Genomic DNA, 21,620 nt, shown 5'->3' on the forward strand with positions numbered 1-21,620 from the left:
CACTTTTCCTTTTGTGTTTTATCAAATTAACCATTATTTAATCAGATTTAGTACTCCTAATAAACAGTGGGGATCGAAAGTTTGGGCGCCCCAGGTAAAAATTTGAATTAATGTGCATAAAGAAGCCACGACAAGATGGAAAAATCTCCAAAAGGCTTTAAATTACAGATTAGACATTTTTTTAATGTGTCAAAAAAGTTAAACTTTATTTCCATCATTTACACTTTCAAAATAACAGAAAATAAAAAAAAAAACATTCTGGGAACGTTCTCTGTAGGTTTTTTTTTTTTTTTTGGTAACCAAAATATAACCTTCCCAGAACGTTCTCTGCAGGCTATTTTCAATGGTTAATTTATTACCTACAGAGAACCTTCCCAGAACATTCCCTCTAGGTTTTATTTAGGTTTTTTTCATAACCTTGAGAGAACCTTCCCAGAACGTTCATTGTAGGTTAATTTTGGGATCTATTTTATAACCAAAAGAGAACCTTCTCAGAACGTTTTTTTGTTGATTATAATATCTTGAACTGCCGCCTTTGGCAAGTATCACAGCTTGTAAATGCTTTTTGTACAATTTTAAGTTTACAGTTTACATTTCAGATATAACTTTGTTTCAAATGTTACACTCTAAAAAAACGTTGAGTTATTTATTTAACCCAATAATTAAGTTAAACATATTTGGTGCTTTGTTGGGTTATTTTAACCTTTATTATGTTATTTATTAGTAACTCAACCAGTTGGGTTAAATAGTATGTGCTTTGTTGGGTTATTTTTAACCTTTATTATGTTATTTAATAGTAACTCAACCAGTTGGGTTAAATAGTATGTACTTTGTTGGGTTATTTATATCATAACTCAACCAGTTGGGTTAGAATTTTTAATTTCAACAGTCAACTGATTTAACTGACACAGAACAGCTGTATTAATATGTGCGCTTAATGTTGTTTTTGCATTCTAAAGTTTATTTAAGCTCTTAACGCAATAATATTGTTGTCTTTAGCACCCAGCGGAGACATTTATTTATTTACACTATCATAATTATAAAATTAATAGTAGTAATAGTAATAGAGTAATACCAGAATGAAAAAAAAACATGTATTTAAAATAACCCAATGCATTGAGTTAAAATACCCCATAGTTGGGTTTAATGTTGGGGTATTTTTAACCCAACTATTTTATCAGAGTATGAAAAATGCACAAATACAATCCCAATACAGTAAAAAGAATTAAATTGGAAAACACATGTAGGGGTATATACATCATCACAAATTAAAGGAAAATATTACATAATTTACAAATTTTACAAGTTCTCCCCTGTAAAATGATGACGTGATGCTGGGTTATGGCGTCATTCACAGAAAGTATGTAGGCTATCAATAAGGAAGTTAAAGCGCCGGTAGTTCCCCTTTACTATATGAGAACTACGAGTGGATCCAACGTGTGCTAACAAGTTCGTGTCTGGACATTTTGGCTGATTTCTGGTCGCCGATGTGGAATTTGAAGCACCGTTTTCTTACCGGAACGAGTTAAAAACTGAACAGTAGTGAAAAACAACAAAACGAAAAGAGAGGATGGATGTTACTCACCTGACGGAGGACGAAATGGCCGATATAAAGAAGGAAGTGAGTAAAACGAAACAAAACGCGTTAATGAAATCGAGAATCTATTAATCAGATAATGCCTTCGTAAAAGTAGAAGTGAAAGCGCTGAGGGGCACTGACCACAAACCTGATCGATGCAACCAAACGTTTATCAGGTGTAAAAACCTGAAAGCAAATGATTTCCAAATGAGTTCGTCAAGTTTTTATACTCCGACTTCACTTTATTAGAGTGTGAACTGCTTTATGAAGTACCTAAGACGAGCATATTAATCATATTGGTCTACGAGATTAAATAAACCCACATTAAAACATACTACAGTGGACTAACTTAATTCTGGCAAATATTAGTGTTTATGAACAATGCTAAAGTAGGCTAACGTTACTTGAATTAATCTGTTGTGGTAATTTTGTTGTTGTTATGGTAATACAACAGTATAAACATGTCACAATACTGTAATACATACAACTATACAGTTTACACATAATAGTAGCTTACAATACTAATGTAACACTAATAACACACTGCTAACGTATACTACAGTATTTATAACAGCTTATGAGTTCAATATTGATAAGTAAAATTCATTTATAAAGAGTTCACTAAAGAGTTTAATACACTTAACTATAGTATAGTTCAAAAACATTACTTTTCCAGCATATGTTTTACGCAGCGGATGCCCTTCCAGTACTGGGAAGTATATATATATATATATATATATATATATATATATATATATATATATATATATATATATATATATATTTTTTTTTTTTTTTTCCTTCAGCTTAGTCTCTATTTCAGAGGTCGCCACACAGGTTTCACGCAGCGGATGTCCTTCCAGTATTGGGAAACTTGTAATATATATATATATATATATATATATATATATATATATATATATATATATATATATATATATATATATATATATATATATATATATATATACACAGTTGAAGTCAGAATTATTAGCCCCCTTAATTATTAGCGCCCCTGTTTATTTTTTTTCCCAATTTCTGTTTAATGAAGGGAAGATTGTTTCATCACATTTCTAAACATAATAGTTTTAAAAACTTATTTCTAATAACGAATTTATTTTCTCTTTGATGACAGTAAATAATATTTTAATTAATATTTTAATATTTCAAGACACTTCTATACAGCTTAAAGTGAAATTTAAAGGCTTAATTGGGTTGATGTGGTGAATTTTAAGGTAAAGGTAATTTTGTCCCAAAATGTTTTTTAAAAAATTAATAACTGTTTTTAATCTTGCCAAAATAAAATAAATAAGACTTTCTCTAGAAGAAAAAATATTATCAGACATACTGTGAAAATTTCCTTGCTCTGTTAAACATCATTTGGGAAATATTTAAAAAAATAAAATAAAATCAAAAGGTGGCTAATAATTCTGACTTATATATGTGTGTGTGTATTCTTTTTAAATACTATATATAACTATTGCACTTCAATACACTACAGTTTACAAATTTATACATACACTGCTAACGTATACTACTGTATTTATTACAGATTATAAGTTTAATGTTGATAAGCAGCATTCATTACAAAGAGTTTGCTATACCGTTTAATATACGGTTCAAAAACACTATTTACTAAATATATTTATTTATATAAATTTAATTAATTCATTTTCCTTCGGCTTAGTCTCTATTTCAGAGGTCACCACAGTGGAATGAACCGCCAACTATACTATGGATACCCTTCCAGCCCCAACCCAGTACTGGGAAACTATTTATATACATTTATTTTATATTATATTATATATATATATCTGCCACTATATATATATATATATATATATATATATATATATATGTATGTATATATATGTATGTATATATATATATATATATATATATATATATATATATATATATATATATATATATATATATATATATATATACATACATATATATATACATATATATATATATATATATATATAGTTCAATACACTTAACTATAGTATGGTTCAAAAACACTATTTGCTATATATATATTTATATTATTTTACTATATGTATTATAGTAAAATATATTATATTAAACATAAAAAAGAATTATCTTTTATTAACTTAGCAGATATTTATTTAGTAGGCAGACGCTTTTAATAAACACTACAATTCAACAGAGAGTAGCAGTATATAAATGATATGTAAAGCACAAGCCTACAAGTCAAATTTATTCATTCATTCATTCATTCATTCATTCATTCATTTATTTATTTATTTATTTATTTATTTATTTATTTATCTTTGTTGAATAAGAGAAATCACACTAATCTCTGATCAAATCCTTGACACATGCCCAATAATTTTTGCCTGTCTTAAATGTTCCCTGCTTCAAAAATACTGATATATAATAGCCTCCCTGCAAAGCTCCCTGAAAAACTATGAGCTATTGGGCTTAGTGTTTTAAATGCAAAGTGTGGTCATTTCACATGTTTAATTGATTTAGTAATATAGGTTCATTGATAAATAAAATGTATTTATCAATTATTTTTAAAAGCATCTTCACTTTACAGCATTTTTACACAAGTGCCTAAAACTTTGAACAGCTTTGCTGGTAGGTTTTTGGAAGCATCTTCAAGATGAGCCAGAGTTCTTCTTAACCGAGTTGTCCATCAGACAGACTGGATGATGATCAGATCATCTCTGAAAGTAAACTCACTGTTGAAGTACAATTAATGATCAAAATAATGTCTAACTATTTCAATCTGCCACTAGCCTAAGACTTTTGCACAGTATTGTCAGTGTGTAATCATTAGTTCTTGTCTGTCATCGTAGGCCATAGAAAGGTTGCGACCGTACCTGGTGGATAAGATCATCGCCGACCGTCACTTTGATTATCTGCGCTCGAAGAAGATCCTGACCAGGGAAGACACGGAGGAGATCAGCTGCAGGACCACCAGAGGGAAACGCACCAGCAAACTGCTGGACATCCTGGCAGAAAACCCTCGCGGCCTGGACATGCTCATCGAGTCCATCAAATGGGGCCGAACGCTCAACTTTATCATCGCCAGGATCACAGACGAGGTGCAGCGGGTCAAAAACGAGCGCCTGGAGGCTTTAAAAGGTAACTCTTTACAGGGTTAAAAAGCTTTTCTTATTCCGCTGACACCTGCTTGCAGCTTGTGTTGACAAGTCCACTAGAGGGCGCCATCTACATTTTTGCAAATCTCAAATATGTGACTGAGCTATTTTTTCTCATACATGTCATTTATGTGAGAAGCTGATCAGCTTGTTGGGCATAATATATTACTGACCCATACACCTCCTCCCTAAACTCAACGATAGTGTTTTTAGATGCAAACGAGTAGAGAAAAGAGCATTGCTGGAACATTCTTTTACCATGGTTTTACATTGCTTATTTGTTTTTACCTGGTTTCTAAAACAGTCCAAAGTCTGCCTACACGCCCCAAGTATGACACTGTACGAGGTAAGCTACAGAGCAAACTGACCACTCTGGAAAAGCCGTCTATATTGAGATATTTTTGTGGCATTTATCTATTAACAACCATGCGAAATCGATGCTATCGTTGATAATGTGTCCCTGTAAATCTTTATGCTGTAAATCTTTAAAAGGAACAAAAGTCGGCAGCATCACACCACCATGTAGTGTTCATTTTACCTAGAAAATGCTGGCAAGCACATGCAAAGGCACTTTTTGTGGTTTCCCAAAATATAGCCCTAGCCACATATTCACAATAAACACATATTGGGTGATATGTTTAGGATAAAGTACACCCAGGAGGTTGTTATCACAGAATACATCCCAAGAGGCTTTATTGACAGTCTGACGTGAAGCCGAGCACTGCTGTATAACACTAAAGGGTTTATTCTGCGAAAACAACCATCCTGGATTTACTTTATCCTGCTTATTACATTGCTACTTGCCCCAAAATAGACACATAACATTGTTCTGAGCTGTAATATTTTATTAATTCGTTAATTAAACGCAAAGCGGACAAAAATGAAAACAGCAGATGGAGTATACACTAACCTGCGCATTATTCAGACACTAGATGGCGGCAAACAGTCAAAAACACAAAGCTGACAGAAACTAAAACAGCTGATGGAGTATACACTAACCTGCGCATTATTTAGACACTAGATGGCGCCAAACAGTCAAAAACACAAAGCTGACAGAAACTAAAACAGCTGATGGAGTATACACTAACCTGCGCATTATTCAGACACTAGATGGCGGCAAACAGTCAAAAACACAAAGCTGACAGAAACTAAAACAGCTGATGGAGTATACACTAACCTGCGCATTATTTAGACACTAGATGAAGACAAACAGTCAAAAACACAAAGCTGACACAAACTAAAACAGCTGATGGAGTATACACTAACCTGCGCATTATTTAGACACTAGATGAAGACAAACAGTCAAAAACACAAAGCTGACACAAACTAAAACAGCTGATGGAGTATACACTAACCTGCGCATTATTTAGACACTAGATGGCGCCAAACAGTCAAAAACACAAAGCTGACAGAAACTAAAACAGCTGATGGAGTATACACTAACCTGCGCATTATTCAGACACTAGATGGCGGCAAACAGTCAAAAACACAAAGCTGACAGAAACTAAAACAGCTGATGGAGTATACACTAACCTGCGCATTATTTAGACACTAGATGAAGACAAACAGTCAAAAACACAAAGCTGACACAAACTAAAACAGCTGATGGAGTATACACTAACCTGCGCATTATTTAGACACTAGATGAAGACAAACAGTCAAAAACACAAAGCTGACACAAACTAAAACAGCTGATGGAGTATACACTAACCTGCGCATTATTTAGACACTAGATGGCGCCAAACAGTCAAAAACACAAAGCTGACAGAAACTAAAACAGCTGATGGAGTATACACTAACCTGCGCATTATTCAGACACTAGATGGCGGCAAACAGTCAAAAACACAAAGCTGACAGAAACTAAAACAGCTAGTGGAGTATACACTAACCTGCGCATTATTCAGACACAAGATGGCCCCAAACAGTCAAAAACACAAAGCTGACAGAAACTAAACCAGCTGATGGAGTATACACTAACCTGTGCATTATTTAGACACTAGATGGCGGCAAACAGTCAAAAACACAAAGCTGACACAAACTAAAACAGCTGATGGAGTATACACTAACCTGCGCATTATTTAGACACTAGATGGCGCCAAACAGTCAAGAACGCAAAGCCGAGAGAAACAAAACTGGCTGAATGGAGAATATACTAACCTACATATGATTTATTCACAAGACAACACTAAACAGTCAAGAACTGTTGCGTAATACACAAGCAGATACATTCTCAGTTCCTGGATGAGATTGTGTTATTTAGCGGTTGTTATCTGAGAATAACACACCCTGGAATATCACAACTGACCAATCACAATCGAGTATTCCAGACAGCAGTGTAATAAATATTGTTATCGTGATATGTGATGACTTGTATAATGATTTCAGATTTTTTTTTGTCATATTGCCCAGCCCTAGTTTCCATTCAGTTTATTTATGTATTTCATATTTTTACTTATTACAGCGGGGTCCAACTCGGCTTACCCGACCACAAAAGGAGCAACCAATGACTTCTCCAAAATGGACTCGGACTATGATAAATACTCCACTATGTGTTTACATCCTGAAGGCGAAGCCAGTTCCTCGTCCTCTGTGGCGACGGGATCCTTTAACCTGCGCTACAGCTCCACTCGGGGGAACGAGGCTCTAATGGTGAGTGGAGGTTCGGGTACTATGAACGTCTCCAGCACATCATCGATCCTTCCTAAACCAGGAGACCCCGGAGCTCCAGCCCTGCCCGAGGAGATGGAAAACGACGAGCAAGACATGGACGGCGGCGTATGTAAAAGTGCTGGAAGTAGCGGAGATGCTAACTTCCAGCCGCTACGATCGCGCTCTTTGTCTCCGTAAACGTCATAGAGAAAACACCATCAGGGTGTGAATAGGCATTGGACGATAACCGGTTTCAGAGTTTACCGCGGTTTGGAAAAGTCTGTTTTAAAAACTGCTAAAATTTGATGTTATATCTGGTCAGCCCGCGATTCAGCAAACTATTTATTATAGTTTATAAGTTTACTAAGGCAGCACGGTGGCGCAGTGGGTAGCATTCTCGCCTCACAGCAAGAAGGTCTCTGGTTCGAGCCTTGGCTGGATCAGTTGGCATTTCTGTGTGGAGTTTGCATGTTCTCCCCATGTTCGTGTGGGTTTCCTCCGGGTGCTCCGGTTTCCCCCACTGTCCAAACACATTCGCTATAGGGGAATTGGGTAGGCTAAATTGTCCGTAGTGTGTTTGTGTGAATGAGAGTTTATGGGTGTTTCCCAGTGATGGGTTGCAGCTGGAAGGGCATCCGCTGCATAAAACATATGCTGGACAAGTTGGCGGTTCATTCCACTGTGGTGACCCTTAATAAAGGGTCAAAGCCGAAAAGAAAATGAATGAATGAATAATCCTTAGTGTAGTTCAGGGATGTCAAACTCAATTCCTGGAGGGCCGAAGCCCTGCACAGTTTAGTTCCAACCCTGCTCCAACACACTTACCTGTAGGTTTCAAACAAGCCTGAAGGACTCGATTAGTTTGATCAGGTGTGTTTAATTAGGGTTGGGACTAAACTGTGCAGAGCTGCGGCCCTCCAGGAACTGAGTTTGACACCTGTGGTGTAGTATGATAGTATTTTTTTACTATTAATTACTATAGTATTTCATTCATGTGAGTTGCAACATTCTGTAAGTGACCAATCTTAACCATTACCTATATAGTTAAATATTTAAAAAGCAAAAATATTACTCAAATAAAATCACTGAATTTCTCTTTCAGATGATGAAGTGATGAATGTTTCAGGCGGCCCTGTTTTGTCAGGTGTATTCAGTGGTGGAAAGAGTATACTGAAAAATCATACTCAACTAAAAGTACCACTACTTGCCTAAAAATGTAGTGTAAGTAGAGTAAAAGTATCTGATGTAAATATTACTCAAAGTATAAGTAAAAAGTAGCCCTTTTAAAAGTACTCATGAGTAGTGAATAGTGAGCATTACGCTGTAAAAAGCTGATACATTTATACGTAATTTGTAGATGTGTGTACACGTAACATTCTGTAGTGCCATTCTGTAGTGTCCAGCAGGCACAAAACGTCATGGGACGTTAATATTAGGTTAGATTTAGGTTGTGATGTCAAGTGACCAAAATTCAATGTCTAGCCAACGTCTAAAGATAACGTTATTTTGATGTCTAATAACAACGTTAAATGAGGTTGATATTTGGTTGAATTTAGGTTGTGTTAGAAAGTGACCAAAATCCAACGTCGAGCCAACATCTTAAACCAACATCATATTGACGTCTAATACTGATATTTGTTCATTAGGGATGGCAACCAAAATCCAACATCTGATAGACGTCATAGTGATAACGTTCACACAACTTCAAGCTGTGACATCATTAGACGTTGATATTTGGTTGGGTTTCGGTTGGACATTGACGTTGGTCTGACATTGAGTTCTGACGTCAACCCGATTTTCATTTTAACTTAATTCCCCTTTATTTGTATAGCGCTTTTACAATGTAAATTGTGTCAAAGTAGCTTTACATAGAAGATCATAGTAAATACCAAACAAAATGCAGCGTCCCCACGACATCCGCTTGTTAAGTGGTGACGTGTTTGTGACGTATGTAATACTGTTTCCGTGTCCAAGTCGCCACTCATCTGAGTGGAGAAATCATTCGTTTATGATCACGTTTTATTCCTGTCAAACATTAAAGTTAATTTTACATAAAGTCATAGTGTACACAACAATCTCTGGACTTGCTGCATAACAAATACCAAAACTTTTAACAATTTATAAAAAATAATCACTTTCTGGCCATTGGATATTAGGCATGGACATATATATATTACGATCGTGATTTTCGAAAGCCTTAAATCGCTTTGTAAACGTTTATTATTACCATTTCATGAGTCTCCCCATTCAGTTGAATAGAGCGATTGGACCCGGAAGCCGCTTCGCGTGACGTCACACTTAATAAGCGGATTGGGGTACAACGTCAATGTGACGTCATGTTGATGTCTTGTGCTTGCTGGGTGTTTAAGGCCATTTCGGTCCCCATACAGTAAACATCCGTCATCTTCTCATCAGTGACATCATCTAAACAGTCTCTGGGTCAACGCGTGTTAACGTTTTGGACATTTTCTCGGACACTTTTAATGCTTTCAAACAGTTTGCTGCATTTATAAATCGCACATGTGTTGAGGTAGTTCATCATGATGTGATTTACCTTCTATGTGTGATTTGATTGGACTCACAGGACTGATTATTCTAATCCTCATAGACAAGAAAAAATAAAGTATTGACTGCAGAACGAGAGAAAGTAGAGTAAAAGTACAGATGCAGCGCTAAACATGTACTCAAGTGAGAGTAAAATACACATTTTTAAAACTACAATTCCTGAGAAAAAGTAATTAATTACAGTAATTTGAGTATTTGCAGTTAGTTGCTTTACACCACTGTGTGTATTCATCATTTATCTTCATTAATTGATATGATAACATGATATAATCTTACGGAAATTATTGAAAGACATATTTTTGATGCCTCGTGGTTTATTCATATTTTTTATATGTATTTTTAAAATGGTCACATCTCTTAAAATGTACATTTAAAAGAAAAACACTGTATTTTGAAGGTTTAAGAGTTTAAAACATGCTTTATGCGGGTTAAATGTGCTTAATTAATCATTATAAATCATTATAAATAACAGTTTCTTCTTTCGTCGTGTCTTTTGTTGTGTGTAAATTTGGGAATTAAGTATTCTTATAGTAAACAGAAAGATCTGTAAGTGTCTGATATTGTTTCTGTGATGCTGAAGTTGTTGTGGTTACGCAGAGTAGTGGTTGAGTTGTGGGTGGATTAATCCATTTGAGCTCAGCACACCATGCTGAGTACTCTGAGTAATAGCAGAAGTAAAATCAGTGCAGGGATGAGTAATTCTTATGTTGCTAGCTGCTGAAGCTGTTTTAGGTGTACAATAATATTCCTGAGCTCATGCTCCTCTTGAATAATTAGTATTGTCAATGGGGTGTATGCACACAGACTTGTAGTTTCAGTCAGCCAGCCCCAGAGCTTCCCAATAATATCCAGCTGCAGACCCACACGTTGCAGGCACACACAGTCTAGGCCAGGGGTGTCCAAACTCAGTCCTGGGGGGCCGGTGTCCTACAATAATAATAATAATAATAATAATAATAATAATAATGCATTTAAAATTCTTTTTCCAGGACTATTTGGACATAAAGAATAGCATGGAAATACTAGTTAAAGTAAATACTGTAGTGTTTTTGAACCATGCTATTGTAAAGTACTGTTGTGGTGATACTATAGTTCCTATGGTGATAAAACAAGTATAGTAATATGACACAATACTGTGGTTTTACAACTGTATGCTATATTATACTAAAGTGTGTATTATACTACCAGAGTGGGATCAGCGACTAGACCAGGGGTGTCAAACTGAATTACTGGAGGGCCGAAGCTCTGCACAGTTTAGTTCCAACCCTGCTCCAACACACTTACCTGTAGGTTTTAAACAAGCCTGAAGGACTCGATTAGTTTGATCTGGTGTGTTTAATTAGGGTTGGAACTAAACTGTGCAGAGCTGCGGCCCTCCAGGAACTGAGTTTGACACCCGTGGACTAGACCCTTCCTGGAGAGCTACCTTCCGGCACATTTCAGTTGCAACCCTGACCAAACACACCTGTTTGTAATTATCAAGTGCTGCTTTAGGTACTATTAATTGGTTCAGGTGTGTTTGATAAGGTTTGGGTCTGAATTCTGCAGGAAGGCAGCTCTCCAGGAACAGGGTTGGTGACCCCTGGACTTTTGTCAGGTAGTGTATACAAAATTCTAAGACAACAGAAGGGTTAATACACAGTAAAGTGTATCCACACACACACACACATATATATATATATATATATATATATATATATATATATATATATATATATATATATATATATATATATATATATATATATATATATATATATATATTTATTTATTTATTTATTTATTTATTTATTTATTTTTTTAGATGTTGTTCAATCACACAGACCTGCACTCATAAAACGACGCCTTCTTTTGTCCTTTACCTGTGTTTTGTAACTTAAATTTCTTTTATGTTCGATCAATTTAAATCCACCTTAAAGGGTCATGACACCCCCTCTTTCGGTTAAAGTCTACTTCAGAATTTTTTCAAAAGATGCATGATTAATGGGCGTGGAGCTCCGCGAGCATAGGGCAGGAGTGGGCGTGGCCAGCAGGGGAGAAGGGGAGCGAATAACTGCTGTTGTCAGTTAGCTCACAAAATGAGACACAAAGAGGAGACGCATGAGTTTATAGTTTACAAAGTTAAAATGCAAAGAAATGAACAGTGATTTAATGCCCTGCTACATTTGTTATTCGTAATTTCATATACAGACAACCACAATTTATATCATTATAAAGATAATCGTGTTCATGCAAACACTATAAATGAGGACTCTACCTCAATCCCCGTATCCAGCAGACTCAGTGCAGCAGGTCTCCTGACCCGTCTATTTTAACCATTAACCCTGCTGGTAATCTGGAGGATTTAGGCAAACACAGCAGCATGGCGATGTGTCTGAATGTGAACGAACTCCTGATAAAATACAGCGTCCCCCATTCTCCAATTCTCGTGCTGCTCTCCCGACAAAAATGCTAGCAGCACAAACACAGCTTTGCTGTATGATCGGCCCTGACAAGATCGCGGAGGAAAGCATGCAACAAACCCCGTGGATGATGGAAACAAACGCATATGAGCCTTCATAAACGGCTAAATACTGTGCCGTGGTTTCCGTGTCTCTCAGCTCGGGCTTGACACTGGCAGGTCTGGCAGGTCTCATGAATAATTCAGCAGCCGGCTCTTCTCATAGGATAAGAAAACTCCGCTATGAATAATAATGAGAAACCGACGCTTCATCATTGCACTTGCAGTTCTGCACTACGTCGCCGATTTTGATCCCGCCCCAAAAATCATTTTAAACCCGGAAGCTGAAATTAGCTGACAAAAGCTCAAAATTATCCAGTTTTCCCCACAATTAAAGCTGACAGGTGCTAACATCGTCTTAACTGATGCTCAACACACACACATCTGCTAATATAAAAAAAAAAGTTCTCCGGGGTGTCCTGAACCTTTAAAAGTGAGCTTTTGTTGGGACAACAGGAAGGAATTGTGTGGAACCCAGCATTATTTACAGTGTCACAGCAAAGCCCTGCTAAACAATCTAACTTAAATCAGTCTAGGCGGGTTTTAGCTGGTCAACCAGCCTGCTTTTAGAGGGGTTTTGGCCATTTCCAGGCTGGTTCCCAGCCATTTCCAGCCTGATCTTAGCTGGTCAGAATTGAAAATGACCAGCTAAAACCAGCTTCCAACCTGGCTAGGCTTGTCAAGCTAGTTTTAGCTGGTCACCTCCCAGCCTGGAAATGGCTGGAAACCAGCATAGAAATGGCCAAAACCCCTCTAAAACCAGGCTGGTCGACCAGCTAAAACCCGCCAACCAGCCTAGGCTGGTTTAAGCAGTTTTTTTTTTCGGTAGGGAGAGCATAGAATCACCAAGAGGCGACGCTCTAGTGCAATTTGGGAAACAGCCACTAGATGGCGCAACAGTCATTTTGCTATGAAAACTCCAATTGAACAACGGTATAAGTCTGTAATAAACTATTAAAAGTGCTGATGATTGTGATGGTAAGTGTTGTATTGTTGTCTTTCAGGTTGTATATCAGCTTTAAAGCGGTTTTTAAATAAATAAATAAAAAACAAAGCAGCTCCTCGCCATCATGACAGCAATAAGATCCAATGGACAGCCGATCGCTTTCACTCCAAAATGGCGGAATGGCAGGGCTGTTGCTGGGCGCTGCTGCTGCAATGGAAGGCTCTATTGAGTGTCACCTCTTGCTCTTTGGTCACAGTATAAAAAAATGCAGGGTTCCACATAATATACCTTCATATTGTTCCTACACAAATTAATTAAGCTCACATTTAAGGCAAATTTCAATGGATTGAACATGAAAGAATTGTTACAAAGCAAAGCAAAGGAGTTGTGCTGCTTCAAGTGGTTTGAACCAGGGGCGCAACGGCACATTTACTGATGGGTATGCGGATTCAACTTTTGCAGGCCCCCCTTCAATCCAACTATATTTTAAAACATTTAAGTGATAAAATGTGGAAAATATTTCCATCAATAAATTAAAGATATTTTTTCATAAAGATATCAATATGCTTCATACTATTTCAGTTGTGTTCAGAACTGCGAAACTGTATTTTTTGAAGTACTAAAAGGTATAATTACATTAAGCATGTTAAGTCGCAAAGAAATGCATCTCATACCACCCCAAATTTCTTCTCAGTTTAATTTTCCCTCACTAAATGATTATAGCACCTTGGCTAGCCTTGCTTTTGGACTTTTTGTACTACATTTGTCTAAACAAAATGATAGACATGGGAGTCCTACAGGGCAAAAGAACATTGTAATTACTTCTCACATGCATACTGTGAGAAGGGTTAGGTCTGTCTTTGCTTGAACAATTGACTGAAACTGCTAAAAGTGAAATAAAAAAGACTGTCAAATGTTTAGTGTAAAAAAAACAGAAACAAACTGTGTGAAATGTTCTATTTAATTGAAATGTTATAACTTTGTTTGTAGCTACAATTAAAATAGTTTTGAGCTAAGAAGTTATCAAAAGGCCTGATGAATCAATATGATACATAATAAATTCATAAAAATATGTATATGGTATGAAAAATGGGGGGAGGGGTGGAATAATTTTTAAATAAAATAAAATAAAATAAAAAAATTTAATAAAATACAATATTATACGCGTATAAAATGCTAAATAAACATTTTTAACAATATATATATATATTATTTGAAACTTTTAATATGAATAATTTCAAAAATAGTTTTGGCACAATGGCGCCCCCCATGTGTGGCGCCCCTATGCGCCGCATATACTGCATACCCCATTTTTGCGCCACTGGTTTGAACCAGCAACAAAAGTCAGAGTTTAGTGAATGCGGCACAACCTGCTCTGAAAGGTGTTATCAGCAGTGCACACTTCATCTGATGAAGTAAAACAATGTGACTTTATCTGATAAACTTCTGTCAGCTCTGGCTCCACCAGTCTGAAAAGTGGAAGACAGCAGCTTCAGTTCCTCAAATGTGGACACGCTGCATGTGTGTGTGTGTGTGTGAGAGAGTCAGTGTGATTTTCTGACTGTCAGCGAGTGGCACAATGTCTGACCGAGCGTCACACACTCATGAAAGCGCAACACTTCTGGACCCGGAGTGTGTGGAAAGCTTAAGGAGAAAACTCAAGTATTTCTTCATGAGTCCGTGTCAGAAATACAGCACTAGAGGACGGATACCATGGAAGATGATGCTGCAGATACTCAAGATTGTCATTATTACCGTTCAGGTGTGTGTGATTTAATACACTCTGTTTCATTTCACTGAACTGCTGAAAAATCCAGCTTAAACCAGCCTAGGCTGGTTGGCTGGTTTTAGCTGGTCGACCAGGCTGGTTTTAGAGGGGTTTTGGCCACTTCCAGGCTGGTTTTCAGCCATTTCCAGCCTGGTCTTAGCTGGTCAGGCTGGGAGATGACCAGCTAAAACCAGCTTGACCAGCCTAGCCAGGCTGGGAGTCCAGCCAAAACCAGCTATATCCAGCTTAAAGCAGGCTGGTCAAGCTGGTTTTAGCTGGATTTAGCTGGTCATTTTCCAGCCTGACCAGCTAAGACCAGGCTGGAAATGGCTGGAAACCAGCCTGGAAGTGGCCAAAACCCCTCTAAAACCAGCCTGGTCGACCAGCTAAAACCAGCCAACCCGCCTAGGCTGGTTTAAGCTGGATTTTTCAGCAGGGCATGTTTATTTGATTTGATTTAAAGTGGTTCTCAAACTGTGGTACGTGTACCACTAGTAGTACGCGGGCTACCTTCTAGTGGTACGCGGAGGAATGAAATATGTCATATACATGCTACATATAATTCAAAATTTATTAAAAATGATGTATATAATATGCTATATATTATATAGGCTATATTTCTGAGGTAATCTGCCAGGTTTTTTTAACTGTGCAGAGTTTTAGCTGCTTTACTGGTCCAACTACGCTACGGTATTTCAATGCTGCTCATTTTGGTGGTACTTGGAAAGACAATGTTTTTCTAAGGTGGTACTTGATAGAAAAAAGTTTGAGAACCGCTGATTTAAAGGGTTAGTTCACTCAAAAACAAACATTCTGTTATTATTTACTAATCCTCCACTTGTTATGAGTTTCTTCTGTCGAACACAAAAGAAGATGTTTTAAAGAATGCTGTAGACCTTTTTTGTACTATAGAAGTCAATGGTTACAGGTTTCAAACATTCTTCAAAATATCTTCTGTTGTTTTCAACAAATGAAAGATTTGAAACAAGTGGAGGATTAGTGAATAATAACAGAATGTTAGTTTTTGGGTGAACTCTCCCTTTAAATCAAATTAAATATACAGTGAAATAAAATCCTTTATGAGTTACAAACCTTTACGAGTCATTTTGATTTAGTAGATATTTTAGAAGATATTTTGAAGAATGTTAGAAAACGATAACCATTGACATTCAGTAGAAAAAAAAAGCACTGAAAGTCAATGGTTACAGATTTCCAACATTCTTCAAAATATCTTCTTTTGTGTTCAGCAGAAGAAAAAATCTGGTAAAGGATTTCAGTTCACGGTATATTTGATTTTATTTAAAGGGTTAGTTCACTCAAAAACAAACATTCTGCTATAATCCTCCACTTGTTATGAGTTTCTTCTGTCAAACACAAAAGAAGATGTTTTAAAAAATGCTGTAAATCTTTTTTTTTTTTACTATGGAGGGCAATGGTTACAGGTTTCAAACATTCTTCCAAATATCTTCTTTTGTTTCCAAAATAAGTGGAGGATTAGTAAATAATAACAATGTTCGTTTTTTTGGGTGAACTCTCCCTTTAAATCAAATTAAATATACAGTGAAATAAAATCCTTTATGAGTTACAAACCTTTACGAGTCATTTTGATTTAGTAGATATTTTAGAAGATATTTTGAAGAATGTTAGAAAACGATAACCATTGACATTCAGTAGAAAAAAAAGCACTGAAAGTCAATGGTTACAGATTTCCAACATTCTTCAAAATATCTTCTTTTGTGTTCAGCAGAAGAAAAAATCTGGTAAAGGATTTCAGTTCACGGTATATTTGATTTTATTTAAAGGGTTAGTTCACTCAAAAACAAACATTCTGCTATAATCCTCCACTTGTTATGAGTTTCTTCTGTCAAACACAAAAGAAGATGTTTTAAAAAATGCTGTAAATCTTTTTTTTTTTTTACTATGGAGGACAATGGTTACAGGTTTCAAACATTCTTCAAAATATCTTCTTTTGTTTCCAAAATAAGTGGAGGATTAGTAAATAATAACAGAATGTTCGTTTTTTTGGGTGAACTCTCCCTTTAAATCAAATTAAATATACAGTGAAATGAAATCCTTTATGAGTTACAAACCTTTACGAGATATTTTGATTTAGTAGATATTTTAGAAGATATTTTGAAGAATGTTAGAAAACGATAACTATTGACATTCAGTAGAAAAAAACAAACACTGAAAGTCAATGGTTACAGATTTCCAACATTCTTCAAAATATCTTCTTTTGTGTTCTGCAGAAGAAAAAAATCTGGTAAAGGATTTCAGTTCACGGTATATTTGATTTTATTTAAATGGATTCACCCAAAAATGAACCTTCTGTTATTATTTACTAATCTTCTACTTGTTTAAACCTTTAAGAGATGCTTTCTTCTGTTGAACACAAAAGAAGATGTTTTGAAGAATGTTGCAAATCTTTGACCATTTATTTGCGTTTATTTTACTAGGGATTCCATTTGATTAGATTTAAAGTGCTAGTTCATCCAAAAATGAAAATTCTGTCACCATTTACTCTCCTGTTTATTAAAAGCTTCATGAGTTTCTTCCTTCTGTTGAACACACAAGAAGATGTTTTGAAAAATGCTGGAAACCTGTAACTATTTACTTTAATAGGTTTTTTTTTTCGTTACTGGAAGTCACTGGTTACCGGTTTCTAACATTCTTCAAAATACCTTCTAAAGTATATTCTGTATTAAAATATCTCATAAAGGTTTGGAAATTAAGGATTTCATTAAACTGTATATTTGATTTGATTTAAAGCAATAGTTCACCCAAAAATGAACATTCTGTTATTATTTACTAATCATCCACTTGTTTCAAACCTTTATGGGTTTCTTTCTTCTGTTGAACACAACATAAGATGTTTTGAAGAATGCTGTAAACCTGTAACCATTTATTTCCTTAGTGTTTGTTGTTCATCTATGGAAATCAATGGTTACCTGTTTCTAACATTCTTCAAAATGTCTTCTTTTGTGTTCAGCAGAAGAAAAAAACTCGTAAAGGATTTCACTTCACTGTATATTTGATCTTATTTAAAGGGATAGTTCACCCAAAAATGAACATTTTGTAATCTTCCACTTTTTTTAAACCTTTAAGAGTTTTTTCTGTCGAAAACAAAAGAAGATGTTTTAAAGAATGCTGTAAACCTTTTTTTTTTTTGTACTATGGAAGTCAATGGTTACCGGTTTCGAGCATTCTTAAAAATATCTTCTTTTGTGTTCAACAAGAATAAAACTTGTAAATATGTAACTTGTAAAGGATTTAATTTCATGATATATTTGATTTAGTTTAAAGGGTTAGTTCAGGCAAAAGTTAACATTTTGTCATTATTCACTAATCCTCCACTCGTTTCAAACCTTTATGGGTTTCTTTTTTTCTGCTGAACACAAAAGAAGATGTTTTGAAGAATGCTGTTAATTTTTTTTTTTTTGTACCATGAAAGTCAATAGTTACCGGTTTCTATCATTATTCGAAATATCTTCTTTTGTGCTCAACAGAAGAAAAAAAAAAAACTTGTAAAGGTTTGGAACTTGTAAAGGATTTCATTTCTCTGTATATTTGATTTAACTTAAAGGGTTAGTCCACTCAAAAATGAATATTCTCCTATTATTATTTACTAATCCACCACTTGTTTCAAACATTTGGGAGTTTCTTCTGTTAAACACAAAAGAAGATGTTTTAAAGAATGCTGTAAACTTGTAAACCTTTGTTTATTTGTTTCATCTATGGAAGTCAATGGTTACCGGTTTCTAACATTCTTCAAAATATCTACTTTTGTGTTCAACAGAAGAAACTTGGAAAAGGTTTGTAACTTGTAAAGGATTTCAGTTCGCTGTATTTAAAGGGAAAGTTCACGCAAAAATGAAACGTCTGTCATCATTTAATCACCTGTTTATTAGGAGTTTCTTTCTTTTGTTGAACACAAAAGATGTTTTGAAGAATGCCGGAAACCTGTAACCATTGACTTCCATAGCATTTGTTTTTCCATCTATGAAAGACAAAAGTTACCAGTTCCTAACATTATTCAAAATATCTTCTTTTGTGTTCAACAGAAGAAAGAAAGGTTTGGAACTTGTAAAGGATTTCACAGAATTTTATCTAAAGGGATAGTTCACCCATAAATGAACATTCTGTCACCTTTCACTCACCTGTGTATTGAAACCTTTATGAGTCTCTTTCTTCCGTTGAACACAAAAAAAGATATTCTGAAGAATGCTGGAAACATGTAGCTATTTACTTTTATAGTGTTTGTTTTTCATCTATTGAAGTCAATGGTTACCGGTTTCTAACATTGTTCAAAATATCATCTTTTTTTTATGTTTGAAAGAAGAAAGAAACTCGTAAAAGGTTTGGAACTTGTAAAGGAATTAATTTAGCTGTATATTTGATGTTATTTAAAGGGATAGTTCACTCAAAAATAAATATTCTATTATTATTCACTAATTCTCAACTTGTTTCAAACATTTACGAGTTTCTTTCTTCTGTTGAACGCAAAAGAAGATGTTTTGAAGAATGCTGGAAACCTGTAACCATTGACTTCCACAGTGTTTAGTATTCATCTACGTAAGTCAAAAGCTACCGGTTCCTAACATTCTTCAAAATATCTTCTTTTGTGCTCAACAGAAGAAAGAACCTTGTAAATTATTTGATTTCACTGTATGGGCCAGTTTGCATGTTCTCCCGTGTTGGCGTGGGTTTCCTCCGGGTGCTCCGGTTTCCCCCACAGCCCAAACACATGCGCTACAGGGGAATTGATGAACTAAATTGGATGTAGTGTATCAGTGTGTGTGAATGTTAGAGTGTACGGGTGTTTCCCAGTACTGGGTTGCAGGTGGAAGGGCATCTTCTGTGTAAAACAAATGCTGGATAAGTTGGCGGTTCATTCCGCTGTGGTGAGCCCTGATGAATAGAGGGATTAAGCTGAAGGAAAATGAATAAGTGAATGTTGTAACTTGATTTTGTTTGTATTTTCCTCCTCAGCTGGTCTCTTTTGGATTGAGCAACGAGATGATGGTGACGTTCAAAGAGGAAAATCTCATCGCCTTCAAGCACTTCTTTCTGAAAAACTACAAGGACAGCAATAAACATTACGCCTTGTACACAAAACATGAAGTTCACGACCACATCCTCTACACCATCAGACGGGTAAATCCTCTGCATTACACAGCAACACTTAAATAATGGCTGACACTGTAAATTCCCACTTTTAAGACATTTACAGGTTATTAGCACTTATAAAGTAGGATCTTATTCATTCATTTTCTTGTCAGCTTAGTTCCTTTATTAATCCGAGGTCGCCACAGCGGAATGAACCGCCAACTTTTCCAGCACATTTTTACGCAGCGGATACCCTTCCAGGCGCAAACCATCTTTGGGGGAGATCCACACACACTCATACACTACTGACAATTTGGCCAACCCAATTCACCTGTACCGCATGTGTTTGGACTGTGGGGGAAACCGGAGCACCCGGAGGAATCCTACGCAGGGAGAACATGCAAACTCCACACAGAAACTCCTATTAAGCCGAGGCTCGAACTAGCGACCTTCTTGCTGTGAAGTGACAGCACTACCCACTGCGCCACCAGGATCTTATTCTTCATCCCTAATCGACAACTACTTTCATTCATTCATTTTCCTTCGGCTTAGATTCTTATTCAACAGGGGTCGCTCAGAGGAATGAACCACCAACTTATCCAGCATATGTTTTACACAGCGGATGCCCCTCCAGCTGCAATCCAGTACTGGCAAACACCCATACACACTCATCCACACACACACACTCATACACAACGGCCAATTCCCCCTATAGCGCACGTGTTTGGACTGATGGGGAGCTCCCGGAGGAAACCCACACCAACACGGGCAGAACATGCAAAACAGAAATGCCAACTGACCCACCCGGAACTCGAACCAGCGACCTTCTTGCTGTGAGACCACAGTGCTAACCACTGAGCCATGCCCCATGCTCTCCCATAAGCAGAACATTGACTGTTTGTTTGAGGCAGAAGTCAAAGTTAATCATTAATATGTGTTCCTCATACTGCAAATCCATAATGGAATTGTATGTGTGCTTGCGTACATGTATACACACGAACATGTAAAGCCACATAAAGAAAACCACATGCAGTCAGAGGTGTTTTAAACTTAAACATGTGCATATATCACGCTTCACATGATATGTTTGGGCATTAGCTGTTGTTGTATCTATGAGGTAATAGCGTAAGTGAAGTTTCACAAACTAATTTCGAGAGGAGCACGTGATATGATTGACCGCAGCTGGTCCCTCATCTACAATCATTAGTTAGCCAATCACAGAGTAATCCAAACTCACTTTAAATAGCCTAGCTAGAACTACTCCCTTACCTTCGTTTTCCGAAGAAACCCCCCATCCGCCCCTTCTCCCCCTTTCCTCCTTAACCACAGCGGAGCTCTCGAGAACCGCCTGATCTCGTACTCCCTTTACA

General features: G+C 36.2%; 2 protein-coding genes and 1 long non-coding RNA gene across 9 annotated transcripts in view; 2 read left to right on the forward strand and 1 right to left on the reverse strand.

Moving 5' to 3' along the window:
- The first annotated feature begins 1,391 nt into the window (after window positions 1-1,391).
- Window positions 1,392-10,401, forward strand: bcl10 (BCL10 immune signaling adaptor). 4 transcript variants are annotated; one of them, XR_012390131.1, is made up of 4 exons: window positions 1,392-1,621; window positions 4,411-4,699; window positions 7,178-8,121; window positions 8,250-9,472. XR_012390131.1 is itself a non-coding variant. In XM_002660692.7 (3 exons), the coding sequence occupies exons 1-3, from the start codon at window positions 1,571-1,573 to the stop codon at window positions 7,561-7,563; spliced, it is 726 nt and encodes a 241-aa protein (XP_002660738.1). In that variant the 5' UTR covers window positions 1,392-1,570; the 3' UTR covers window positions 7,564-10,401. The 4 variants fall into 4 exon arrangements, 2 of the variants coding, with proteins under 2 accessions (XP_002660738.1, XP_021322328.1); XR_012390134.1 differs by lacking the exon at window positions 1,392-1,621 and adding an exon at window positions 4,182-4,284 and having other exon boundaries at window positions 8,250-8,477; XM_002660692.7 differs by having other exon boundaries at window positions 7,178-10,401.
- LOC137487357 (uncharacterized) overlaps window positions 10,273-21,620 on the reverse strand; it is a 34,202-nt gene continuing 22,854 nt past the window's right edge. Inside the window, exon 3 of the long non-coding RNA XR_011005885.2 lies at window positions 10,273-10,857. This is a non-coding gene — a long non-coding RNA (uncharacterized lncRNA). The remainder of the gene's footprint in view (window positions 10,858-21,620) is intronic.
- mcoln3a (mucolipin TRP cation channel 3a) overlaps window positions 14,879-21,620 on the forward strand; it is a 28,218-nt gene continuing 21,476 nt past the window's right edge. For all 4 annotated transcript variants that reach the window (XM_021466658.3, XM_003197815.7, XM_073922398.1 and 1 more), the window contains exons 1-2: window positions 14,879-15,138; window positions 20,134-20,298. In XM_021466658.3, the coding sequence (XP_021322333.1) occupies window positions 14,956-15,138; window positions 20,134-20,298 (348 nt within the window). In that variant the 5' untranslated portion in view covers window positions 14,879-14,955. The remainder of the gene's footprint in view (window positions 15,139-20,133; window positions 20,299-21,620) is intronic.

This window comes from Danio rerio, chromosome 2 (genome assembly GCF_049306965.1).
Source record: "Danio rerio strain Tuebingen ecotype United States chromosome 2, GRCz12tu, whole genome shotgun sequence".
Lineage (NCBI taxonomy): Eukaryota > Metazoa > Chordata > Actinopteri > Cypriniformes > Danionidae > Danio > Danio rerio.